General features: G+C 36.6%; 3 protein-coding genes, 1 long non-coding RNA gene and 2 other non-coding genes across 6 annotated transcripts; 1 reads left to right on the top strand and 5 right to left on the bottom strand.

Annotated features, from left to right (window-relative positions):
* Nucleotides 1-419: 419 nt before the first annotated feature.
* Nucleotides 420-1303, top strand: LOC147494637 (uncharacterized). The gene is made up of 2 exons (XR_015200095.1): nucleotides 420-771; nucleotides 884-1303. It is a non-coding gene; the product is annotated as an uncharacterized LOC147494637 (long non-coding RNA).
* Nucleotides 482-587, bottom strand: LOC147494638 (U6 spliceosomal RNA). The gene has a single exon (XR_015200560.1). It is a non-coding gene; the product is annotated as a U6 spliceosomal RNA (small nuclear RNA).
* Nucleotides 1304-1710: 407 nt separating the features above from the next.
* Nucleotides 1711-12416, bottom strand: LOC147494636 (putative plastid-lipid-associated protein 8, chloroplastic). Its single transcript, XM_086569163.1, has 5 exons — nucleotides 12182-12416; nucleotides 11696-11819; nucleotides 5471-5650; nucleotides 5169-5384; nucleotides 1711-2301 (listed from the first exon to the last, which is right to left on the bottom strand). The coding sequence occupies exons 1-5, from the start codon at nucleotides 12215-12217 to the stop codon at nucleotides 2201-2203; spliced, it is 657 nt and encodes a 218-aa protein (XP_086425289.1). The 5' UTR covers nucleotides 12218-12416; the 3' UTR covers nucleotides 1711-2200.
* A 747-nt stretch (nucleotides 12417-13163) lies between these two features.
* Nucleotides 13164-13266, bottom strand: LOC147494635 (U6 spliceosomal RNA). Its single transcript, XR_015200556.1, has one exon. It is a non-coding gene; the product is annotated as a U6 spliceosomal RNA (small nuclear RNA).
* Nucleotides 13267-14307: 1041 nt separating this feature from the next.
* LOC147494634 (small heat shock protein, chloroplastic-like) lies at nucleotides 14308-16490 on the bottom strand. The gene is made up of 2 exons (XM_086569161.1): nucleotides 16059-16490; nucleotides 14308-14907 (listed from the first exon to the last, which is right to left on the bottom strand). Exons 1-2 carry the CDS (start codon nucleotides 16402-16404, stop codon nucleotides 14498-14500), a joined length of 756 nt encoding a protein of 251 aa, XP_086425287.1. The 5' UTR covers nucleotides 16405-16490; the 3' UTR covers nucleotides 14308-14497.
* Nucleotides 16491-17742: 1252 nt separating this feature from the next.
* On the bottom strand, nucleotides 17743-26761 carry PVA12 (plant VAP homolog 12). The gene is made up of 8 exons (XM_086569162.1): nucleotides 26545-26761; nucleotides 26369-26439; nucleotides 26201-26282; nucleotides 26008-26123; nucleotides 25765-25929; nucleotides 25612-25653; nucleotides 21929-22006; nucleotides 17743-18144 (listed from the first exon to the last, which is right to left on the bottom strand). Exons 1-8 carry the CDS (start codon nucleotides 26594-26596, stop codon nucleotides 18034-18036), a joined length of 717 nt encoding a protein of 238 aa, XP_086425288.1. The 5' UTR covers nucleotides 26597-26761; the 3' UTR covers nucleotides 17743-18033.
* Between the last annotated feature and the right edge of the window lie 710 nt (nucleotides 26762-27471).

The following is a 27471-nucleotide window of genomic DNA, read 5'->3' as shown; positions in this document are numbered from 1 at the left end:
AAAAGCAAGATGAAGGAGATGAACATTATCCATCAGATTTGAAATACCATAGATCCCCTCCTTCTCAAAGTCAATTGTTCTTGGCAGCTTGTTTCGTGGATGTCTAAGAACACTCACATAAGAGTTATATATATTTGTGTTTACTCCAGGAATATTTTAGGCAATAGGACAAATATGGATGATTTCTGAACGGGCAGGACAGAATGGAAAAACTTTTGTGATGATTTAAAATTTGGAGGGTAAACACAAAAACATGTCATAAAATGGAGGGTTTTCACTAATAAACCCATTAATTAAAGTTGCACCAAAAGACTTGTTTGCATGCATACACGTATGTTAAGTCGTGAACTGTAAGTGGTCCATCACTGGAACTATTGAGAAGAAATTCCAGAATTTTGGATTTGCCTGGATAAAGTCAAAGTCGTAAGAGATGACTGACGAGAAGGCCTGCAAAAATCTGAAAATCCAAAAGAAAGAAGAAAAAAATTTGGACCATTTCTCGATTGGTGCGTGTCTTCCTTGCGCAGGGGCCATGCTAATCTTCTCTGTATCGTTCCAATTTTAACGGATGAGTCATACCTGCTTACCAATACTATATATAGATCAGAAGTATACGTTTCTAGAGGATGTGGGACTAAAGTTCATAATTATTTTTCATCCTTTTTTCTAATAGTGTTCATCTTCCACTTTTCTAGCTACCCAGCTTGTACCAAGATTACTTCAAGTGCTGTGTTCAAATGGCTAGAGACAACCACATCGCCAACTTTTCAGGTGAGGCCCAAAGACCAGTTCCGGCTTGTGACAACTCTACTGTGTGCCACATCAAGAAATACTAGAAAGTTTAGTTAAGTGCTTACGGTTAATTAACGTATTTGATGTGCAGTCAGAAGTGAACATCCATTTCTTCTTGTTAGATTCCAGTGGTAACGTAGATAGAGTGAATTTATTCAACATAAATTTGAGGCTTCGTGTACGAGGTCCTGGACCATAGACAGCTGCATAGGTCTAAGGGCGGCATCAGGCATCCACAAGTCATTACGAATGGGGATATCAGAACCACCTCCCACTTGCAATAGTTGGGGCAATAGCGGGAAGTTGGTGACATTTGAGGACTTGGACCATAGACAAGAAGGGTAGGTTTAAGGACCCGACCAGGCATCCACAACTCACTGCAAATGGAGATACATATATAACAATGTAGGCTATTATCATAGGAATCGATCCTATGAAACCTTATGAATGTACTGGAACACTAAGAATTTCATAACAAACAATGCACTCAAGAAAACTACAATTTTGAATTTCTTTGTTCACCTTCTACAAATGGTAGATCGTCGCCATAGTTCATGTACTTCTTGAAAATTCCATTTGATGGATTCATGCGCATACTTGGAAATCATAGTAGTGATTAGTGAAAATAAACTAGATGCACACACAACAGTATGAAAGTCTGAAACAGGGAACAAAGAAGCACCACAAGATTTCCAGATATATGAATAGCACAGTTCCAATCGCATATCTGAAGTTAATGGGAGAATCAGAGCAATCAACACAATCCAAGAAATAGAATCAAAAGTGTCAAAAAATTTATAGACCATACAAACACTAAGTGAACCAATCAACCAATTAACCAACACAAGTAATAACAAAAGCATTAGCCAACCCAACAGAACTTAAATCAGTTTGAAATCATCAACGTCAAGTGGGCAATTTTCAACAAAACAGCATTTCTATTTGACATTCAATATCATCATTAGAGTTTGAACATATATGATCATCAAGATCCATAAAAAGTATGTTGTGCAAAATGTGCAGAAACCATTAAACTGAACAACTAGACAAACCATCAACTGATCAACAAAAGTTTAAAACCGGCCAGCCAATCTTCCAAGCAGATTCAAACAACATTAACCTGAACAACATTCTTCCTCGTCTCCTCATACTTCACCTTTGGAACAATCACCATCAACACACCATTCTTCATCTCAGCCTTGATCTGATAAACCTTGTAAAGCTCAGAGGGGGTCACAAACTTAAGGGAGTAAATATTTGCAGCCCTTACATTGTCACCTTCAGCTTCTTTAGGCTCTTCTCCTTTGATGCTCAGAATGTCGTCCTCCACAGACACCTTAACATCTTCCTTGCCAATTCCTGGCATATCAAACTTCAAGTTCAGTGCTTCATCGTCTTCCTTTATGGTTCAGTTCTTCCTTCCACGAGAAGCCGATGGAAATGGTTTCTCATTCAACATGCTAAAGACTTGGGCAATGCTCCTTGGCTCAAAGATAGGATCAAAGACATCTGCATAGTGTTCCATGGAAGGAGATATAATCAGAAACAGATACGTTATGCTGTGCAAATAAAGCCCCAAATAACCCAGAACCATAAGAAAATCAACAGACCAAAAACAAAGAAAACGTAACAATGCAGACTGCAGATCCATACAAAGCAAATCCAAACACCCAGAATCACATCAAGGGCAACAACAGAGTTGAATAACATAAAAATAAAGGAACCGTAGGTAGAATAGAGAAACAAAACAAACAAACCCAATACCATATTATAAGATTCACAGTAGATCATTACCTAAAAGTGGAAAATCGAATTATCCAAAAAAGGGCAGAAACAAACAAAAACAAAATGGGAAACCAGACAATCCATGGAAGTTCACTAGAAACAAAGCAAAAAGTTCGAATCACACCAACCAAACGAACTAAAAAACAGGGCTATTAGACAAATAAAAGAAACCCAACCATGGAACAATATTACACTATGCAGTAATGGTAAGCACTTCGAAGAAAAAAGCCCCAAAATCCGTCATCAGAAATGTCACAAAACCCAAAAGCTTAAAACAACAACAGAAAAGGATCGACGGAAACCCAAGATCAGATACTCATAAATCTCATAAGCCAAGAAAGAAACAAGTGGAATAACTCATCATCCTAAAAGCCCCCATTCATCACTACTACCATTACAACATAACCAAGACAGCCAAAACCCCAACAACAACAACAACAACAACGACAAACCAAATGCAAAAGCCAGAAACAACCCCATCATCGGAAACTTTGAAGCAAAGAAATCTAAAAACAAAAGCAGATGGAGATGTATTACAACAACTCCAGAACCAAATATTAACAAATCTCACTAAACCCCACACATCAAACACTAAGTAGTTCAACAAACATCTAACTACCCCAACACCCCACATTGTCATAAATCTCACAAAACTTGAAAGAAACAAATGAAAAAACTCATTTTCAGAAAACCCCATCCTCCAAAAGCCCAAAACCACCCAGCATCAAAAACGTTGAATCACAAACCAAAAGCTCATAATCCTCATAAGACATGAAAAAACATAAAACTTCAAGCTCAAAAACACACCCAACAACCCACATAGTCATAAAACAAACACAACATACAAAAACCCCATCATATTACACCAACAATCACTAAGCATAAAAATAACAGAGAGTAAACAGAGGGAAAAAAAATAGCTACCAACTGAGAAGGTTGTTGGGCTTTGATAAAGAACATGATATTCCTCATCTTCATCATCAGTATCAAGAATGTAGTTGTCCAGCAACACATCGTAGTCTCTAACAGCAGCATTGTTAGTGAAGAAACGAAGTTTCCTTCCAGAAACTGGTGACAAAGCAGCAGATGGTAACGGGTTTAGTGCGCCTAAACCAGTAGTGGGCATTTTCTTGAGTGTTTTTCTTGCTGCTGACTTTGGAGACAAAGCAACAGCAAGAGATCCTAAGTTCTTCTTAAGAATGTTTGAGCCAGAGGGCATTTTCCCAAGAAGAATGGATGAAGCCATTTTCTTGAGAATAAGTTTGAGAGTGAAAAAATGAGGGTTCACTACACACTTGAGCTTGCATTGCATATTTTGATACAGATTAGCAGTGGATGAAAACTGTTGCAGTGATTTAATTCTTGCAACTGGTAAATCATTGCAACCGGTTATAGAGGAGCTGTTGTATAATAGGATGTCCAAGATTTGAAGTCACTAATTTCCCATTACTACTCAGCCAAATTTCCCCTAACAACAATTATAGTAAAACAGCAACAACAATATATCATAACATCAAATTTCCCCTAACAACAATATATATATATCACAACAGTACATGTGATATCTAATATGACATGTTGTTTCCTTAATTGTCTTTACCAAAAGTGGTAATGTCATTAAACCAAGATTTCCTGTGATCTTAACGCTAGCCCCCATATCCATCTTAATCCTATAAGTACAGTGGTACACAGCTTTTAGTATACAATCTTTGCATCTTGCAGTCATGGCTGCAACAATCTCTGCTATTCTATCATGCATACTAGTATTCATCTCTCTAATATCTATCTCTTCTTGTTTATCACCCCTTGATACAGCAACCTCAAAACCTACAGGTTTCACAACATGCCTTATCCTCCGCAACTCCATTAGATCGCCATTTCCTAACCTTAACCCAAGCTTCACCAGATCTGATAGAATTCGAGCTGCAGTTCTTCGCTCCTTAGCTCGAGCACAGTACTTCAAAGACAAACTCTCTAAAGAGTCCAACTGATATCCTCTTCATCTGCAGGACGATTGTGAAACTTGTTGAAAGTTATTTGATATCCATCATGAGTTGACTGGATACCATATATTTTGCTTGTCTTTGGAAATCATGTATATGTTGAAAGAGATTGTTGGTAATGAGGTTATGAGGCATGGCCTGAAAAGCCTAGTATAACTCTCTTGTCAGAAATCCTAAATCTAAATTGCTTTCTAATGTTTCCTTGATGACTAACGTTCTTCATGTGAATAGTGTTTCTCCGAGTTTCTCCTATGTATTTCGCTATATCACTTTTTTATCCTTTTTTCGATTTGGACAGAAAACTTGTCTCCTACAGCAAGGATGAAGCACCGGGAAATACAGTACATTTGCAAAAGTTAATTCAGTTCCCAGTTCCTTTTCACTCCCTATAAAGAACACAACAGATTATCTAATTATATTTCTTAAACCGTTGTTTAGATATACACCTATGACACGAAATATTACACATGTACACAGCTTCAAATGGCTAGCGACCACCATATTGCAGAAACTCTCATAACTAGCTGGAGACAAAAAATATATAAAAGCGTCAAGAAAATAAACATGGCTGCTAAAACAGGATTCTACCAGTATGTTGCGACACAGAGCATGGTTCATCAGCATCTTTGGAACACAAACAATGAACCTCTGGAACCCTTCCCAACCTTATTTTCTCATCAATGTAGGTGATCTCCAGTTTAACCTCACTCTCTCCACCATACTGAAACTCCAAGGCTCCTACCTTTAGTTCAGGAGGTTCAAATATAACTTGAATCCACTTGTCATCCAATACCTTGAGTTTACCTATATTTTATTAGCATAAGAAGGTATATAAGATCATGTCAGCTAAATTTATGCATCAAGAAACTTTTACTTTGTAAGGAGACTACCTTTCAAAGAAACCTCTCCATCAAGAAATCCAAATGCAGAGAAAGACACTTTGTTTTTCACAACATCCGGAGCTTCAACAACCTGAACCATTTCCTTTGTTTTGAACACCATACGTCCCAAAGCACTCCTATAGCTTCCCCCTGGCAATGTTGGTACGGAACAATAGACCACATCCCATTCTGAAACACAAATGATATGGGCCATATTCAAGATTTCCACAAAGGAAGCAAAAGTAAAGAAGTGTGCACCACTTACTCATCAAACAAACATGGAAGAGAAGAGGTGAAACTTCAGTAAGTAACTTCATATAAACAAATTAGAAAACAGAAAACGAAAATGAACAGAATCCACTTTTTTGCCTCCATGGTATGAGCATATGATAAACATGTACTCGACCTGATAAACAGTTACATAGTTGATAGTTTACAATCAACTAGACGCTAGCTGTTATCCAGATCTCATACTAAAATCATAACAGATTCAGTTTTACCAATAAAAGAAAAATAAAAAACAATAACTTACAAAATAAAATAAAAGAAGAAGTAGCTCTCTGTTTGGCTTGTAGAATGGCATTTCCAAGCAAATCACCAGTCATTTTAAGAAATTATTTTCCACAAAGCTACCTTTAGTTTAGCTCGTTTGCTCATTTTTCACCATTATCAAACATTCCTCAAGAATCCTAATTGAAAGAAACTAGTAGTTCTTCATAATTTCTTGCAAACCAAAGTCAGCCTAAATCCCTCAAGAATCCTAAGGGAGACTAAGGTTAAAATACATTACTACAACTAAACATGACGTACTCACTTTCTAGTGTTGAAACAATTACATGGGAAGGGGAAAAATAAATGAATCTGTGTGGAATATATAACTAGTCATTTATTTATTTCTTTGCATATCTACAACATCACACTCTCAGCATACTGAAGATATTATGTGAAAAGTGAAAATAAGTGAAATACATGAAACTAAAAAGGAACACACTGAAGTATGGAAGTTGAGTGGAAGGTATATTTCAATGATGCCACTAAAAGACCTATCTCACACCAACTGAAATGAAATTTGAAAAATTATCAACAGCATCCCTCATTAACCAATGTAAAGGCTTCATTCCAGTATGAAATTTCCTTAACAATAACATTTCCACTACCAGGAAGTATACAAATTTTAAAATTAGTTCCTTTAGAGCATCTTTAGCAGTGATATCAACCTAGCATCAAACACCAAGAATTTGGTGTTTTTTCCACTACCAAGAATTTGGTGTTTTTTCAACTTCAGCAGTACTACATGTTGATGAAAACACTAAAAAAACACCAAACCAAACACCAAATCGACCAATATTTGGTTCCAGGTTTGATGCTGTATCAAATCACTCACGGGGTTTGAGAAACACCGCGCGGTTTTGGCAAAACCGCGTGGGCTTGGGCTGCTAAATGGGTTTCTATGGCGCGGTTTTGGCAAAACCGTATGGGCTTGGGCTTCAATGGGTGCGGTTTTGCCAAAACGGCGTGCGTTTTTTCTGAAAATTAGAACTGTGGTGCATAGAACTTGAAAAATTATGAGTTGTGCATAGAAGTTAAGAAATTAACAATTGTGCAATTGAAGAAATTAAGAATTATAATTCAAAATCGAAAAAATTAAAGAAATTAAAAACCTATAATAATGATTATGATTATGCAGTCCAAAATCTATGATTATGATATAATCATATAATATCTAAAATAATCCAAAACCTATCATATTACATCAAATTTATTTAGCTCTCTTCTTAAAGCCCCTTACCACTCGATCCCTCTCCTCTTTCTATTTGACGCGTCCAAGCCGCTCCTCTAAGTTCCTAATCGAGATGATGATCTTCTCAATGCGCACGAGGAGTTAACTACTTCGACTGAAGTTCCTCATATCCCCGATGATGTTCTTTGCGTGTACACTTGCTGCGATATCCTCATACGCTTTCGAAGTCTCGTCATAATGCCGGCGGGATTGGGTTGATATGTCCGAGAATATGCCTCCTCTCTTTCTTGGCTATAATGATACTGGGTAGTCCTCATCCCATCAAACATGAGAACCTCGGTTCTCATATCTTTCCCAAACCTCGACTGAAAATCCAAGAAAATACGATTGAGTACACATATTATATATATAATGAAGAAGATAAATAAAACAATTAAACTCACCATGGTATCTTGATCAATATCGGCTCTAACTTCGAGAAACGATCATGAGGCACCTCAGGAATGAAAATATAAGTAGGCTCCCCATCAAGTCCACACACGACAAACATCTGAGGATTACCGGAACCACGGGAGGCCGATATGCATTCGAGAGGTTGTGGGTTGTAAAACAGTGCGGGCGGATGAGGAATACGTAGCTCACGCCTCTCATCCCTTCCGGCCCCAAAACTCAAAGTTGCTAGCCCGACCAACGGAGGCAACAACGGACCCATGGAGACACGGTTCCACCATCTATAATACTGATCAGCAGTCTGCTCAACAACAAAAGAAGACGCATCTAGCCAAGTGATAAGTGCTCAAAAAGTGCTATTTAACCCTGGATTATGCCTCTTGTTTAGCCATCTTAGTGGACTAATAGTGTTTGTAAGTTATGTTTTAAGATTCTACAGTGAAAAAAGAGTTTTGTAGAATATTAGAGAAAAAGGGTAAAAACGGAGCAATTCAAGTATTAAGGATCACATGGGAGGCCCGTGGACAATCATGGAGAAGGCCAAGGAATTGGAGCTATTAAAGACGCAACTTGGACCTATTTTAAAGCCTATTTGGAAGCCCAAGGCCAAAGGATTCGTTGCTTGGACCAAAGCCATAAAAAGGATAGAAGGATGGAGCAAAAAAGGGAAAATAGACTTCTGAGTCTGAGACTCATGGATCGTGAGTCTGGACTCAATGCTCATGTCTGGGACGCATAGATCGTGAGTCCAGATGCATTTCTTGAGCCTGAGACGCATGGATAATGAGTCTAGACGCATGAATCGACATTGTAACCAATTCCTTCTCAGTTTTGGACATGAATTTGGACTTTGAAAGAAGTCTATTTGTATTAGGAAACAAATGACGGTTTGGAATGCTTCTAGAGCTCATTGTAACCCCTATAAATAGAGGACCTAAGTGCCTCATGTAAAGGGTCAATTCACTTATATTCTTGTCTTCAAAACTTGAGGCAGAGAGAGATTAATAATAAAAGATTGGTTTTAACTAGCTGAGTCTTAATAAATTAGTCTTTCTAGTCTTATGTTCTTCGACTCTTCTTCTTCTCGTTCTTCATGTTCTTCCTTCTATATGGAAGGCTAATCTTCTCCTTCAAGGGAGGAGATGAAGCCGGTGCTTAAGGTTTAATGATTCTTCTGGTTTATGGTGTTCTTCAATCAGGTTAGTTCTTTATGTTTTTAGTTATTAGTTCTATTGCCCACACCAGGGGATGGAAGTACAGATTAAGGTTTTTATTTATTACAATTGAATATCATGCTAGTTTAGGGTTTTATTTATTGCAATTGAATAATATTTGCTAGTAACATGCTTTTTTATTTATTGCAATTGAATATAATGCTAGAATAGAGTTTTATTTATTGTAATTGAATATTATACTATTATTCTCTACTTTTCTTCTAATTGTGTATTGTTTTAGAGTAAGGGAAGTATTCCTTGTGTTTGCTTTAGATGGTGATTCATTGAATAGCTGCCCAAGCTCACATAAAAGGAAAGAAGATACTAGTAACATGAACATAGGAACAATCTTAAGTAGAGTTAATTTGTTAACGATGTTTCACCCAAAAGGCATCTTCGATTTCGATTGCCCCGATTGTAGTCTACTTGGAGAACAACATGAAGCAGAAGGTCATTGAATCAAAAGCATTGGTGGATTTGAATCTCTTGAATCTATCTCTTTCATATTCTCTCCCTATTTCTAATTCTTAGCTTTAGTATAAGTTTAGTTAGTTTAGTTTAGTTTAGCATTAGAATATAAAATCTCTACAATTATAGTTTTTAATCCCTCAAACCCCCTTTCCAGTTCTGTCCTTCATATAAACATACACTTAAAAGTGGAACGATACCCTACTCATCCTTTACTTATTGAGGGATAATTAGGTTTTGATACGCTTCTTTTTGTTCAACGACCATCATCTATCTACATCATCCATATACTACATCTCACACACAAAAAGGAGCGCGTGTCACCAAGGACCACCACTGGCATGAACTTCATGAACTTGAATTCTACCCCACGACTTTGCATCACTAACATCTGGCATGGGAGCACATGGAACTCCATAACGTCCAAATCCGCCTCTAACATCCATGCAATTTGGGCCCGCGAAGCTTTATCTAGCGATTACCAAACCCGATCCGCCATAATAAAAACGCGCAAAAACAACTCTCGGACGTGACAACACACAAGCATCTTTGTCTCATATTTGGATCGTCAAAGGCAGAGACAAACGCCAAGGTCTCCACTCAATAGATGACAATGATCTAATATCAATCGAGAAAGCACGAGCCATACGAGATATTATTCCTAATCGCCATCCGTTACGAGTCAAGTAAGGCATCGACCAACTAGCAAATCTAGGCGGTATCAAGCAATCATGTCTATGTTAGGACAAAGACATCGAAAGTACTCATAAAACCAAATCTCTAAAAGTCCTGAATCCCGCAATTTGAGGGACTTCTACTTCGAATGTCTTTGAAGCTTTATCTAACGCCGATATCAATGTGGCATATACTGAGCTACCCAGGTCATAATCCATCATAGTATGCAAATCAGATACATAACCATAATATCCCAATCGTACCGTAGAATGACCATTGGGAAACAAAACATGCCCAATAAAAAACATAAAAAAAGCCCTAACATACTGATCAGCACCCTCACTACCCGGTAGAACAGTCAAAGCTAACTCCGCTCGTGTATCAGGATGCAAGAGGGGTTCCATATGCAGTCTTAATATGAGATAGCTTAATCCCAAAAGAATCATAAGCATCCGCACCCAAACAAGGAAAACTCATAAGCATACTATCCATATTCTCATAATGTGTATGAAAAAGTATCGGTTGGCCTATACCGATACTCAACCCAGAAATCATAGTGAAGTCTAGTGGTGTGAACCCTAACTCCGCACAAGGAAAATGAAATGTATGAGTTCTACTCCACCATCTTTCTACTAAAGCTATGACCACTGCCCAATCAGCCTTCTCATAATCCGTATCAATCAAAATACCCAAAGGTGTATACAAAATACTATCTCTAATATGTATAAACTCATCCAAACTCCTAATAACCTTCCACCACTCTCTAACACCAAGTAAAGCCGATCTAACTCGGTAGTCAACAACATGCTGATATTATAAAAAAAAAATAATGCGTATAAGGTAAATAATTAATTGGTCCAACTCAACTAATTAATATTCAAAATATTTAATCAAAACTAATTAATTATCTGAGTATTAGCCACTACACTTGACACGTGTTTTGTATCACGTGTAGAAGACACAACTTCCATATCAAGTGTTTCTCTAGGTGTAAATTGTCAATCGAAGTCGTTTATCTGATACTCCAGTACGTACGGATGTCTATCAGTCGGCACGACATCCTCGGGTTCTTCTCCCCCACTGTCTTCTCCCCCATCACCAATGTCATGTGTGTACTGCCAATTATCATCGTCGAAAGGTTCAAAGGGATCCATATAAAATTTCAAGAGTTTAGGTAGGTTTTTGTTTTTTTTTTTAACTAAGGAGAGGGTTTTATGATTGTGAGAAGAGGTGAAAATGACTGAACTGCGCGGCTTTGGAGCTACTTATATAGAAGTAGCACGCGGTGTTCTGAACACCGCACGGTTTTGGCAAAACCGCGTGGGCTTGGGCCTTTCAGTTGGGCTTCAGTGGCGCGGTTTTTGCCAAAACCGCGTGGGCTATATGGCACGATTTTGGCAAAACCGCGTAGTTGCTTGGTGTTTTTTTGATGTTACTCCTGAAGTTGCTTGGTGTTTTTTTGGTTCAAAATTTTGGTGTTTTTTTGGTTGCACTGCTAAAGATGCTCTTAGTTAACCTAGAAATCAGAATCTCATAAAAACACCAATTATATACAATAAAAAAAAAAGTTTCCACCTAATCATCAAAAAGGTTCTTGTTAACAAGGAAAAGAAAACAAGAAGTTTCAAAGTTTAAGCCTGAACTGTAATTATGTCACTATAATTTGAGCCATTACTTGGTTCTTACCTCCAAATATTAGTGGGCATTCTACCGGCTTATCAACACAGTACTTTTGTAGCTTGGCAGCCACTTCGTCTACCTCTTTATGCCCTTCTGTTGGTAATGAAACTCCACGATCAGTTCCAGTCACCTACATATATACAAAAAGAAAAGTACATAACGTTGAAGCAGTGTTCACAAATTTTAAGCAAAAGTTAACCAATCGCAATGAAAATTAAGTGCACTATTTTTTCTTATGTCAAAAAAGTTTCAACCATTATTATACACACTGGAATGAAAGGCATTTCATGTATAGCAAACAGACTATAGAGCAATAGCGCGAAGAACAACAGAGACAAACGCTTCTCTTTCTCCCTTGCAATCAGTTATAGCGAAATAGAAGCAGTAACTGAAGTATCACAACAATAAGAACAATTTCTAAGGTTATTGCAAGGGAAAGAATGTATGAGTAGTTGAAATAGCACCATTATATTGCACCAAAATTAGAAATACCAATAACGAATTGTATGCACAGAGATTGATAATCATTCGTCAATGTTCATAATTGTTTTGAGTGTATTTTATATAACTCTTCCATTCACAACCCTCCGAAGTACATAACTTAATTAGTAATGTTTCCAATTACGAGGTATATTTTGCTACATGCAGGCAAAAAGTAGTTTCTGACAGGTTCACTAGAAATCTAAGCTGATATGTAGCCATGTAGGTTTAAGTTTAATTTGAGGAATTAAGTCAGGTGTTCTAGTATCTATGAACTTCCGCTGATTGAGAAAGTGTATGCCTATGAGAAATTTTGTTGCTTTTTAAAAAAATTTAAGAGCATGCAACTCAAAACCAAATGGTGCTGAGTAGAGAGGCCTACGAACTTTTAACTGTAAAGCTTTAAACATCCCATGTGGACTATATACTAAACATCTCAACAGACAGCTATGATCAGAACAAACTTGCCAATGTTGAATACTTGAATTCATAATTTTATATGGACTACAAAATTGTTCTCCAAAAAAATTTCACATTCTGATTATTCACCATACTTCAATGTAATATTGAGACATAGACTATTGACTACCAATAAATTCCAGTTTCGTCCAAGTTTAAGAGCTCAAATATTGGATCCTAATCTGTATCCAACCATCACAACACCAAAACTTGACATGTTTCTTCAGCCTTCAGGATGTACATATATACATTTCTGTTCACATAGCATTATACCAAACCACTAATATGATAATTAGTTGCATACCCATTTCATCAAACACTTCAACCTTCCAAATTCAACCACATTCATGTTTGACATGCAAACTCACCAAAACACTTCAACCTACCGCGACACCATTTGAAATCATTTGAACTTCATACATACCAATGATTTCAAAACTTTTAGAAATACATAATGTTCTTCCAAGTGCACCAGTACTACGAAACCAGAAACCAGGGAACCAACCAAAGGATAAAATTCATAAAAGGAGAAAAAAAAAATTTGGACCATTTCTCGATTTGTGCGTGTCATCCTTGCGCAGGGGCCATGCTAATCTTCTCTGTATCGTTCCAATTTTAACGGATGTCCCCGAAGGGACAAACATACCTCGTTACCAATACTATATATAGATCAGAATAATAGGTGTCTAGAAGATGTGGGACTAAAGTTCATAATTATTTTTCAAGGATAACACCAACTGCTTCATATCCTTTTTTCTACTAGTGTTCATCTTCCAGTTTTCTAGCTACCCAGCTTGTACCAAGATTACTTCAAGTGCTGTGTTCAAATGGCTAGAGACAACCACATCGCCAACTTTTCAGGTGAGGCCCAAAGGCCAGTCTCCGCTTCTGGACATTGTCCTGTTGTCTTGAGATGACAACTCTACTGTGTGCCACATCAAGAAGAGAAACTAGAAAGTGTACTTATGTACTTACGGTTAATTATGTATTTTATCAGGGCGATCAACAATTTGACGTACAGTCAGAAGGGAACTCCCATTTCTTCTTGTTAGATTCCAATGGTAACTTAGATGGATTAGATTTATTCAAAGTTAATTTGGGGCAGTAGTGGGAAGTTCCAACTACTGAGGTCTTAATGTATGAGGTCCTGGACCATAGCTGTCTAAGGACAGGATCATAGGAATCGATTCTATGAAAACCTATGAATGTACTGCAACACTAAGAATTTCAAGACAAAAAATGCACCCAAGAAAACTTCAATTTTGAAATTCTTTTTTCTCCTTCTACAAATGGTAGATCATCAGCTTAGTTCCTGTACGTCTTGAAAATTCCATGTGATGGATTCACACACATACTTGGAAATCATAGTAATGAAAATTAACTAGATGTACACAACTACACACAATAGTATTGCGAGTCTGAGTAAGGGAATGAATAAGCACCACAAGATTTTCAGATATATGAAGAGCACGGTACCAATCACACATCTGAAATGAATGTGAGCATCAGAGCATCAACACCAAGAAACAGAATCAGAAGTGACGGAATCATTATAAATCATACAGACACTTAAGTGAACCAATCAACTAACACAAGGATCATAAATTCAAGTAAAACAAAAGCATTAGCCAACAAAACAAAACTTAAATGAGTTTGAAATCATCAACATCAAGCGGGCATTTTTAAACAAAACAGCATTTGTATTTGACATTCAACATCATCAAATATGAGTTTGAACATATATGATCATCAAGATCCATAAAAAGTATGCTGTGCAAAATGTGCAGAAACCATTACACTGAACAACTAGACAAACCATCAACTGATCAACAAAAGTCTAAAATCAGCCAGCCAATCTTCCAAACAGATTCAAACAACATTAACCTGAACAACATTCTCCCTCTTCTCCTCATACTTCACCTTTGGAACAATCACCATCAACACACCATTCTTCATCTCAGCCTTAATCTGATCAACCTTGTAAACCTCAGTGGGGGTCACAAAGTTATGGGAGTAAATTTTTGCTGCCCTTACATTGTCACCTTGGACTTCTTTAGGCTCTTCTCCTTTGATGATCAGAATGTTGTCCTCAACAGAGACCTTAACATCTTCCTTGCCGAGTCCTGGCATATCAATCCTCAAGTGCAGAGCTTCCTTGTCCTCCATTCTGCTCCAGTTCTTCCTTCCACAAGATGGCGACAGAAATGGGTGGACCACCTCATCCAACTTGTTAAAGGCCTGGCCAGTGCTCCTTGGCTTGGAGATGGGTTTAGACACATCTGCATAGTGTTCCATAGAAGGATACTAATTAGCCAAAAAAAAGTTCCATGATTTGATCAGAAACAGATATGTTTTATATAATTAAGCATCCCCAAATACCCAGCACCATAACAAGTTCAACAAATAGACACTGCAGAGTGCAGATCTTTTATATGAAATTATGAAGCAAAGCCATATACCCAGAAGCATAACAATATCACAAATAGACCATTACCCAAAAAACATTAACGGAGAACCAGAAACTTATACATAAGAAACAAAAGACAGATCACAGATATAAAACAAGACAAACGCAAAATAAGAAGCACAGAAAATATGAGACATCAAACAACCCCAAATACCCATTTCCATGATAACAAAATGAAAAATACACTATTACCTAAATAATGAAGAACAAGATTATCACTCCACACAAAAGTTAAATCACCCCAAGCCAACTCCAAAACAGAGATATTAGCTAGACAATGAAAAATCCAAGCAAACCCCAAAAGAAGAGGAACAAAGGAAAAAAACCCCACCATCAAAAACTTTGAATCACAAAACCCCAAAGCCAAAAACAAAAGATAAAGATGTATTGAAAGGAATCAAGAACACGAAACTAACAAGTGAAAAAACTGATTATAAAATAGCCCCATTCATAAAAACCAAGTGAAACCCAAATACCCATCATCAGAAACGTTGAACGATATACCCAAAAGCCAAAAACTAGAACAAGATATGTATTACAACAAACACAAACACAAAAACACATAACAAGATAACCCCATTCATCAAACACATGTGAGTATATGAAACTTCAACTCAATAACCAAATACTAATACTAATAAATCACACAAAACATGAGAGAAACAAGTGAAAAAACTTATTGTCAACTAAACCCCACTCGTCAAACACTTAAGTAGTTCATCCAACATGTAACTCAACAAAACCCCAACACTCCACATTATCATAAATCTCACAAGTATAAAACTCCTTATGAGAATACCCCATTCACCAAAACCTCAAAATAAAAAGCAAGTACCCCAAATACTCATAACACCACATAGCCACAAAACCCATCACAAACAAAAGTACATAAACAACTCATATATAACAACATTATTCAGTAAGCCAAAAACAGAGTAAAACAGAGGGGGAAAAAATAGTTACCAGCTGAGAAGGGTGTTGGTGAAGCATGAAGAGGAGGGTCAGCAACAGTAGGGAGAGGATCAAAAACATACTCATCATCTTCTTCATACTCATCATCATCAGAAGTAGTGTAGTCTTCAAGCTCTACCACAGTGCCATCAGTGAAAAACATACGTTTTTTTCCAGGTGACTTAGCAGCAGGAGCAGCAGATCTTAAACCATATATAGTCATTTTGTTTCGGAAGATATCAGGGTTTATGTTAGTAGTGCAGTAGGGTTTTAGGATAGAGAGGGTGGTGTGTAGTGAGGAACAGGGCTGAAATGAAAGTGGTGTTTTTATAGAAAGGAAATGGGGTAAAGTTGGCATAAAATAATGTTTTGTTATTACCAGTTACTTAATCTTGCTTTATTATCAAGAAAGCTTTTTTTTTTAATTACAAGTAATAAGGTGGTAAGAAGAGAAAATAGTTCTTGTGGTTATGGGTGTTTGGTAAAGATTGTGCGCCAAGTTCACCTATACTCACAATCAACACTATATGTTTCTGATCATGAATGAGACTCTACATTGATACATGAGCCTAGCCCAAATAAGCCTTATTGCTTCAGGTTGAGAGCATTTGAGAAACACTTACTTGGCTCATTGACCCTAAACTTGCCTCTTTGCCAATTCTTTTTCTTAATAATAACAGTAGTAGTATAGTATTTGAATTACGACAATTGGATAAAAATCCTAAAGGTTTTCTTTTTCTAAAATGAATCGGGCTATAAACAAAGGCCAAAATCAAGGCTTTGGACACTGTCCCCTTGCCTGAAGGCTGAAGTTGGAACTCTAGTGATGCAGTACTAAAATAGTCACGCAGTAACTTATGGGTAATTGTTTTATCAGGGAGATCAACAATTGGACACTTTAGGAGAGAATTTTTATGTTTTGTGAGATTCCAACGTGGAGTTTGTCCACTTTGTACGTGAAGGGGCCATGTAAGGTAGATGGATTGGACCTGAGTACCTGCCCAATGGTGATTTTGGGCAATGGTGGGGAGTCCCAGCTATTGAGGTCTTGCTGTGGTCTTGGAAATATGGAAAGGACTAAGAGTAAGGACAAGATCAGGTATCCGCAAGTCCCATATTATGTGACAATGCAGCCCTCTTAAGTCTTAACTGTCCGTATGAACATCTTCCTGGGACAAATGAACCTCCGTTCAAAGTTTATTACAGTATGAGCGAGCTCATATATGATGAACATACTACACGCATGGTCCGATTACTACAACTGACATTCTGGGATTTTTTCTTCTCTTGCCAATCTTTCAGAACCCAACTACAATCACATTAAAAAGTTCAGTGTCACTGGCGACATATTAAAGTTGATTGCTATTTGCCATCAAAATGTAGAGTTTAAACGGACTTCTAGTCTGGCAATAAAACAAACTGTAAGTTAGCCTCACTTTTTCACATACGATGTAACTCATCGTCAAAATACCAAGATAATTTTTACTGACACAATTTGTGTCAACACCCACAAAACGTGTCTGTTTCTCCTGCCAGACACTTTGACTAGACTACTTTAAGCCACTACATAAATCATGGAACCACAAGATAAACAAGCGAAAAAGAGTATTATCAATTTGGTATTATCTTTCATCTATACACAAACGGTGATCCTCAATAAAAAAATTCCTTTTTTAGGCGCATTACTAACATTAAAGAGCTAAAACATAATCATATGATATTTCTTGAGATCAAAGAACAGTACAGTAAGTTCTTTTGATTCCAGCTTTCAACAAGTACAAACCTACAAAGAAAAAGAGAAAAGGGGGAAAAGAACTAGAAACCTCTCTAATTGTTTGTTCATAACAACTACTGGCCAAGAAAACTAACAAATCAAGCTATGTTCATTGACCTCATGTTTCTCTTCTCCGATATATTTCATTTTGATTTTGTGGTTGAGGATTAAACAGAAACACTAGAAATAAATACACACAAAGGAGTCGATCGATCATGTCCTCTTCAAAATGTAACCGAGAAGAAGACCCAACAAGCCAATGATCACAACATACAAGAACTGGACACCACCACGACTTCTACTGGCTTCACTCCTCAAACGTTCCTGCAGAATATAATGGTACAACAATAAGCCACCCAAAAAGTTAAGCTGGAAAAAAAAGAAACTATATTTCATCACTAAACCCATCTAAAATGAAAAAAACAGTTTTTATTTTGGCAGCACCTGTACACTTACAAGTGTCTACTGAAAGGAGGAAATTACCAAACATCACTCTTGTACGCAAACCCAACCCCTCCATATGCGTAGGCTTGCATAATAGTGTACAAAAAAAACGATAGACATGTGAACTTCCCTGTGCTTTTTTTACTCCATACGCCAATTCATAAGTGCGTGTGTTGCTTAGAGGAAGAAGGAATTTTAATGGAAGTAATGATGTGCTTGTCTATTCTGCAAACTTGTAAGCTTTTCACCCATTGCAATTGTAACTAAATGACAGGTGAATCGAGGACTTGTCATGTGTTTCCACCACCAAATTTTCCATTTAGAAGGAAGCTAGGTTTTGCACAACATTGTGGAGCATTGTTTCCTTGCCTAACACGTATTTACTTTAGGGTCACTTTCACTACACAATGTCCATAAGACAATTGACAAGTCAAGCTGAAAGACTAACAAGAATTTTCAATAGCCCCTCTTCATTTTTATGTGATGTATCCTTCCATGAAGCAACAAATTGTTGTTTTCATCAATTGTTTGTGTTGAGTCATTCATTTGGCAGGCTATTACAGACAAAAGAACCAGATAAAGCTCTCTAACTATCATCATGGACTTTAATACAAACTTCAATAATACATTCACAAATCACAACAAGAATTCATTCCCCTGAGATGCATCAGAAACACAATTTCCTTTTTTATTTTAACTTGTTTTCAATAGGTCAATGAATTAATTAGCCTTCCATGAGAGGAGGTGAGATCGAGATACTCTCCTCCCACGCAGATATTGAGGCAGTCATCAACAAATCCCACCTAGGGAATCTACCATTTTTCTGGTATTATTTGTGCTTCTTCCAAAGGTCAAACATTTTCGAGGATCTGTGCTCTTAGAAGACCAAACCTGGACTTCCACCAACAGACAGGTAACTTGTTCATGTTAGTAGTAAGTCTTTGTGTGATTGATAAAATCATAAAATGTATTCTCTATTAGTTTAAAGGCTGAAAGTTGATGTTCAGCGCTGTTGGTGATCCTAATAAGAAAACATGTTGAAATCTCTTAAATTGTTGTGTCAATGGTAAAGATAAACCAAATTCGATAATTATTTGGAATTTTATGTGTTATCTAAGGCAGTGGCTTGAACCTGACCCCAATGGATTGGGTAAAATGAACCGATAAAAGGGTCTAATTTGTAGACTAACATACTGCATAATCCAAAACCTCCTTTATCCTCCTAAATACTTAACCCTTGGTCCATCCTTGCCTTTTCCTTCCCCACCACCACTAACCAAGTTTGAACTCGGGCACTAATTCGTCAAATATCCAAATTGGTTAGTTCAGATTTCTTTTTGGGCCGTTTGGCAACCATTATGATAATCCATTTTATGGCAAATAATCTATTATGAGTCTCATAATTGATTTTGTATATATAAAAAGTTGTTTGGTAAAAATTTAAAAAAAAAAAACCATTATCTCATTCTCAAAATGAGATAATCCATTAAAACATAAACAAAAAAAAGTTGCTTAAAGAATGAGAAACAAAAACTACAGAACTTTCCTCTTGAAATGATTTACCATATTTTTATTATATTTTGTTTTTGGTAATTTCTCTTTCTATTTTTGGCTTGGTCATTAAATCCAAAATTGATTTATACTTAGTTTTTTTGGTAAAGTGATTTATATTTAGTTGTTTGGCATCATTTATCTCAAAACTATTTATGTTAGCAAACAACTATTTATATTTAGTTGTTTGCTTAAAGAAGAAGAAGAAGGAAAAAAAAACTATTTATGTTAGAATTGATTTTAAAAACATAATTATTTCTACTTATAATGGTTGCCAAACAGCCCCTTTAAGTGGCATTTCTTGGAAAAATATGATTATTTTGTAACAATTAAGTGTGCAGAAATAAAATACGAACCTTTTGAAAGTGAAGAAATACTTTAATCTCTAAGAAAATCAAGTGGGTGAACGTAAGGATCTGTCTACAAATTGCTATAAAAGTGTACAATGAAAAGGTGAAATGACACTAAAGAGTCTTGAGTTTGACCGAAGCAAGATTGTGATATGTGCCTTGAAGAGTGTAGTACCTATGAAGCCGTTTCCACTATTTCCCCTAAATCTTATCACTATGCTCAATGCCTTCTCTTCTTCTCACTTCCGTCTCTTTATTTTTGTAAGAACCAATAAACTTTTGCTATCATTTGATCACCTCGACCAACTTCCACCAATCAATCTTTTTCCTCAGTAACAACCTCCTCCACCCTCCAAATTCTCCAACTCAATGTTTATAACTATTTTTCCGAGTAAATTGGAAGTCACACAATGATGAGTTCTTGTCGTATCGTGAGACATCGATACTGCTCTACTGAAAAAAATATATAAATATATGTTGTTTGGCGGATGATCATGATGCAAACACATTCCAGCTTTGAAGCCTCAACTGTCTTTTACCATGAGTGGACGCTCTACTCATAGGATACCACTAAGAGTCTAGAACTACAAATTAACCATAGCTTCAAGATAATCAAGTATACAAAATCCACAAAAGAGTGTGCTATCTCTTTCTGAACATTGTACCACGTATTTTTGCATTAAAGCCACAGCAAGGTGCTATCTGCAGTATTACCAATTCTTTCATATTTGTAGCTTAACAAACTCAAACAGCATCCTACTTTCCACAGAATAGTTGACAATCCGTGCCCAAACAACATGCTAGATTATTTTCCCTCTTCCTGGAAATAAAGTGGAAGTGTCAAACATGAAACCAATTAAGACATGGGAGTCTTGGCTTCAGATGATCCCTGAACTTTTTTTCTGAAGATGCTGGAATAGCTGCATCAAGGACCAAACCTTTCAATTTACACCACAAACAGCAGCTTTTGTGAGCATCATACACGCCATGCTCTATCACATGACAATATGTTTTCTTTTGAGTTCAAAGCACCAGCACTTCTAGTTATCTCTCGTCTTTTATGCAACACTGTTCATTTAGGTCTACCACTTATTAGGTACGAACTTTAAAGAGTTTCCTTGTGACATCTGTTATCTCTCAGATCAATACACCAATATCCAATAGTACTGAGAATGCTGTTTAAAGGGCACCTTATCATATTGATCTCTCCTCTGTAACTAAAATTTGAAACATACCACAGGATTCTGGAGTCTCTTATTGGAGGCTAAGGAAGTTCTAGTCTACTAATTCATTGTAAGATTCTCCTCCATAAAGAAGGGGTACAGAGGAAAAGAAAAAAATATAAACTATATCTGACACGAAGCACTTGGAGCTCAGGGGAAACGTAGTACAAAACCTATTGATCAATGCTTGTAGCAGATGTTACCAAAGGCCTAAGATAAAAACATACCATCACCCCACTTACCCAAGTAGGTAAGGTAAGGTGCTTCATATATAAGACATTTGTACTCTCCAGCCCTTCTTTATTAGCAACGTTTTCAAGTAGACACGCACACGCACTTAAACAAAAAAAAAAGGAAGTCGGAATAGTCTGAATTTAGTATACACAAATCAATCACTGAGTCATATCACTACATTTAAACAAGGAAAAGAGACGAAGAATAGAAAAAACAATATCTAATTCCATTATTATCTCCAAAAGACAAACTTATAATCAAACCATAATCGTGACCATAACTCCAGGGATCCAAGAGATGACTTACCAATTCATGACGAAGTTTGTTCGCCTGTTCAATAGCAGTATTTTTCTCTTCTGTCAGTTTCGAAATAAGAGCTGATCCCTGCAACATGTACACCATAAACACTAGTAAAATACAGATTTTCCAACTAATTGCTATTGGACACGCATGTAGTCAGTCTAATAGTTACATTCACCATACTGTACATTAAATTACAAATACTGGTAAATTTCAAGCAGGATTCTAGTTGAACCAAATTTAAACCTCGGTTCAGTAAGAAAAAGCATCAGAATATAGAAAGATTAAAAAAAAAATCTCTTTTAAGACCCTAATCATCAACAATCTCACAAAATAACCGATTACACATCAATCACGTCATGTCTATAACAAGTTCCTATTTCAAAAAACAATACTGGCAAAATCTGTGACTGAATAACTGACAAATCACGACAGCTTTTCAGGCAAGTTGGGCTGCTGCTTTAGGCCCCAATTCTAAGAAGGTTTGTATTCCTCCAATTTCCATCACCTTAACTATAAACCCCAATTAACAGAGGCCTCGTAACACGTTCATATCATTATCCCCTCAAATTGTCTCTTAGAAGGCCTTGATACTAGGAAGACTGTCAATCTTCCTCTGATTCTCATTAAAACTCAACATTACTTCTAAATTCTATACCCTTATTCTCATTAAAACTCGTACCCATCTCTCTGGAATTTCTCACTCACAGAGTCACAGCACTTTTTCTTGTCATCAATTATCTGTCATTAAATAAATATAGAAAGAGGAAACTCAAGACAGTTATCATAAACTGTTGTTGCTTATGTCAAGTTGATGTAAAATATGTGGATCAAACCCTTATCCACAGCCATTTTTCGTGGAGGATTTAAGGTACATGCTATTTTGGTCGAGTGTATATTGGGTATGCCTAGGATCAGTGAAGGAGCTATTATCACTATGGTACTTGAGGTTTCATTCTGAGACAGGTAGTATGATTCTTTTAGCAGTTATTTAAGGCATTTCGATGAAAAGGAACAAGAGAAATTTTGAGGGGGAGGTGGCATCTTTGGAAGAGGAGATCTTGTCAACAAAGGGTCCACTGTGGCAATGTGTTTTCGGGAGAAAGTTCATGTGGAGACACGAGATATCCTTCTTCTTCTTCTTTTCTGAAAAGGTGAGATAAATTTATTAATGATAATTAAAATTAAAATTACATAGTAAACCCTGACTTAGTGAGGATTCAAATCAGTTGTCCTCCCACTGTTTATTACATCAGTTCCTAATTTAACTTTCCCAACCGAAATTAGCTGATCAAAACACATCCCTTTCATTCTATATGCAAGTATACCCATTCCCACAAACAATATCTAACATTACAAATAGCTCGATCTATATTGGAGAATTAGTCATCGAAATTCTGGAACTCTCACACCAAATGTACCAAAACATAGCACGCAAACATCTACGCCAAATCATTCTACCAATCTGCCACAAATGTTCACACTTCCATCCATTCGGCCAGTTCACCATTGTTCCTTCAAATCTATGTGAACACCCAAAACTATCCAGCATGTATTATTATAGTTGTTAGCAAACCAACAATCATTGAAGACGTGTGATAGTGTGATACCCTCTCTTCTTCCCATCCACAGAAGACACATCTGTTCACCATCACTTTCCCTCTCTTTTTAAGGTTATCAATCATTAGAGTCCTTCCCATTGCTAAGGTCCACATAAAAAAGAAATGATTTTGGACGGAACTCCTTCCAACCACAGTTGCTTCCATGGCCACACAGTTATGTCAATGCCTAATTAAGCCACCCTCTTCATATTAAGAATTTCAAAGAAAGCCTTAGATGAAAAAACCTCTTATCTCCCCCCCATTCCATGCTGTCCCCCTCCAAAGCACAACATTTTCAAGTAACAATGATAAATTCCAATGATTCGACATCCCAGTCATTTAACCAACGTCGAAGAACAAGGTCCCAAGAGAAGTTATTACACTCCATAAACCATTTCTTTTACCGAAACATTCTTCTTGTAAATACATTCTAAATAGCTTCATATCCAATCCTCAATAATGGTTCCCCTAATCAATTATCCTAACCATCGTACGCCAATGCCTTTTCCTACATTGATCTGACAAATCTTTGGAAATTCATCTTTATCATTCATAATCCTTCCCCACAATCCACAATCATATGGCAAAATCACCGACTTAGATAACCAACCTCTTTCGTCCCTCCAATACTTACTAATGATGCCTTCCTTCCAGAGACATACTTACTGAGTAGGGAAAGGAAGAAGGGATTATCTTCTAATCCCAATACCACCAACTTTCTTAGGCATGAATTCTTTATCCCAAGTGATAGGATGGTATCTCTTATTCTCGATGGTCAATCCCCACAGAAAAACACTCATCGCAATAGTAAGGACAAATTATAAACAGGCAGATTCAACAATGTACCCTTGATGAGCGTGACTGTTCTGCCCTCATAAAGAAAATTCCTCTTCCAAGTAGCCAACATCAAATTGAATATCTAAACCGCTAGATCCCAAACTCTTACACTCTTGTATTAAGCTCCACGAGGGTTTTTACTCAGTAACATTACGTAGAGGATAAACCCACCAGCAGCTTCTTTAGGAACATACTCAACCCAAAAGAAGTATAGGACACACAGAAGAGTGAGGTGAAAAATAATTCCCACACTTTCTTAGCGACGTTGCAATCCAAAAGAGATGTTAGATACTCTCTTATTCTTGCGTACACATCACACACTGGTTTACCATAATCTACCGCCTTTTTCTTAGGTTATCTGTTGTTAAAGTTCTTCCCAGAAAAGATCCCACATAAAAAAGAAGCAAACTATTGTAGGAACCTAATTGTTCCATCGAACCTTATGAGGGAAATTTGCATGACCCAACTGATGCTCACTAATTCTGTAGGCTTCTAACAAATCATATATGGCCTCGGGTATGAATTCTTGCCGCTTGCCATTCCACATCCGATAATCATCGCCAACACTCACCCTATATCATGAGATCAGACGAGGAAATTCTCTAACCACTAGGAGTTCTTTGTCGAATAAACTCCACTTGAAAAAAAGATTTTGCGACTACCTTCCATCCATCCAAAGTCCAAACCACTTGTTTCTGAACAAAACCCCTTTAGTTCTCCAAAATCCCTAACATGTCCCAAAAAAACCTGTTTTAGAGATCCCTTAGTGGCCCACTTGTCCTCCCAAAACAAAACTCTCGAGTCATCACTATCACTGTAATTGTTTTTAATTGTCCTAAAAGACTTTCAATCCATAGCTTAAATAAATAACTTCATTACAAACAAGTCGACGTCAGCGTTTGTAAAAGAACAGGAAAGTTTCCGAAGTTTGTGCAAGATTTTATTAGCATAATTGGAAAAGATTTCTTGACACTAATTCAAACTATGAATGGAAAATAATGTTCCCCTCTCAGTAGCAATTGTTTCAATTGCTTTAATAACACTATCAGAACTAAAAGAAAATTAAAAAAATAAAATAAATAAAGGAAGATTTATTCTATCCACCGAACCAATCTTGAAAACAATCAAGACTTGCTAAATGGATGCAATCTAGTTTCTAAGGAGGGGGGAGGGGGATCTCTTTTATTATCATTAAGAACAAACACTCTAAGAAAAATTAAAAACATGTTAAATTCAACAAAGGTTCCTCACCTCTGAAGATTTCTCCTGGGGCTCATTAGAACCTCTTGAAACCTGTAAGAAATAAGCATTACTAGATAAGCAGAACATCCCATTGCAGTGGAATTAAACATTTAAAAGCCGGAACAAACTGAAGAAGAGTTAAAATAAATCCTAGACACTTACAGCAGTATAATCAGCACTATTCATATTCCCATTCTCTGATAACGAAGCCCTTGGCGATGACCCTTCTTCAGATCCTTCAGAAACCGGTGAGGGCGGTTGAGGTGGAGCTACATAAACCACCCTCAACTTGCACTCCTCAATTAAATTCCCAGACTCCTTGTTGAACTGATCAAAAACCCACTTCTGCAAATTAGACATTCTATAACATACCATTACAATCAATGTACATATATAATTATTTACCATTTCAGGGTTAATATCCTTTGCAGTAGCCCCAGGAGTCGCAGTTACACTCTGAAGAAGAAACTTGTCCTTACATTGCAAATCAGGGGGAGCTTCCCTTTGCGCTTGCATTGTAACTAAAAAACAAAACAACACCAAATCAAGACAAAAATCCACCAATTCCCAATCAATAAAACAACTCCGAAAAACGCACCTACAACATCGCACGTAGACCTTGGTAAAACAACCCCAGTATTTGGTCGAACACAATATTTCTTCGGATTCGTGGTTTTAACCTTAAAATTCACAATTCCAATCATTCAATTCACAAATTTAACACAAATAAACAAAATCCCAAGTCATAAATTCAACAAAATTATACCTTGAAGGCCACATAATCATCGGTCTTATTCAACACTTGAAGAGAACATGAAATTTGTTTCTTCAATTCAACTAATAACAAACAAAAATTAAACAATTAAAACATGTAATTGATAAACAGATCTAATAAAGTTTCAATCTTTTTATCAAATTGAAGAAAAAAAAACAGAAACTTACACGGGAATTTTAATTCCTGTGGTTCAATGCTTAGAAGTTCTCCTGTACTCATAATTTGGGTATTCCTTAAAACCCCACTTTACAATTAGACAGAAATGGGAATTGAATTGAATTGAGTTTTGAGATATGGTTTCTTTTTTTCTTTTTTTTTTACGTTTTTTTATTATTATTATTTATATTCGGGTACGATAATAAATAAATAAAATAACATCGACATGTGTTTGGTCCGTCTCGTGCACGTGTAATTTCAACATGGGCTCGACCGCTCGAGTAAAAAGGTTCCCACAAGGTTGGGGTTTTTAATTTCGACTCGTATATTGGAACTGTTACAGATTTGGAATCTCCCGAGTACATTTTTTTTCTTTCGATAATAGAATCTCCCGAGTACATGAGACCAAGGCCCAAAATTTCGATATCCGTTAATATATCGGTGTACCCAAAAACCGAAATATATCGGGTTTTTTTGGTGACTAGTCCAAACTATTTAAAATATCGGATATATCAGACATATAATATCGGAAATATCAAAAATATATCGGAAATATATTAGAAATATCGGATTTATATTTAAAAATGGTCAAAAAGTCAATTGATATATATCGATTATATCGGCGATATAAAGTTTCATATCGGAAATTCCGATATATCTCGGAAAAAAAAGGGTTCAATATTCGGTGGATATATGTCGGAAATATCGATATCGGTGTACCAATTTACCAATATATATCGGCGAGATATCAGATATCTCGGCGATATTTTGGGCCATGCATGAGACCATGGACCAAAATTATCAGTATTTTGGTACACCGATATCGATATTTTCAATATATATCCACCGAATATAGAATCCTTTTTTTCCTGATATATATCGAAATTTCCAATATAAAACTTTATATTGCCGATATAATCGATATATCCGATATTTAT

This window comes from Coptis chinensis, chromosome 6 (genome assembly GCF_015680905.1).
Source record: "Coptis chinensis isolate HL-2020 chromosome 6, ASM1568090v1, whole genome shotgun sequence".
In the NCBI taxonomy this organism is placed as follows: Eukaryota; Viridiplantae; Streptophyta; class Magnoliopsida; order Ranunculales; family Ranunculaceae; genus Coptis; species Coptis chinensis.
The sequence above is the reverse complement of the archived record's forward strand: the minus strand, read 5'-3'. Positions and strand labels throughout refer to the sequence as shown.

Bases quoted from the DNA above. Each gene is read 5' to 3' on its own strand.
- LOC147494636 (XM_086569163.1), bottom strand. From the start codon at position 12,217: ATGATTATCAATCTCTGTGCATACAATTCGTTATTG. The intron at 11,820-12,181 runs GTATTTCTAATT...GTATATATGTAG, and splicing joins GTGCATACAATTCGTTATTG to GTGACTGGAACTGATCGTGG. The intron at 5,651-11,695 runs GTAAGAACCAAG...TTTGTGTTTCAG, and splicing joins ATGCCCACTAATATTTGGAG to AATGGGATGTGGTCTATTGT.
- LOC147494634 (XM_086569161.1), bottom strand. From the start codon at position 16,404: ATGCCAACTTTACCCCATTTCCTTTCTATAAAAACACCACTTTCATTT. The intron at 14,908-16,058 runs GTAACTATTTTT...AACACTATGCAG, and splicing joins ACCAACACCCTTCTCAGCTG to ATGTGTCTAAACCCATCTCC.
- PVA12 (XM_086569162.1), bottom strand. From the start codon at position 26,596: ATGAGTACAGGAGAACTTCTAAGCATTGAACCACAGGAATTAAAATTC. The intron at 26,124-26,200 runs GTGCGTTTTTCG...TTTGTTTTTTAG, and splicing joins GTCTACGTGCGATGTTGTAG to TTACAATGCAAGCGCAAAGG. The intron at 25,930-26,007 runs GTAAATAATTAT...GTTTTTGATCAG, and splicing joins AGGATATTAACCCTGAAATG to TTCAACAAGGAGTCTGGGAA.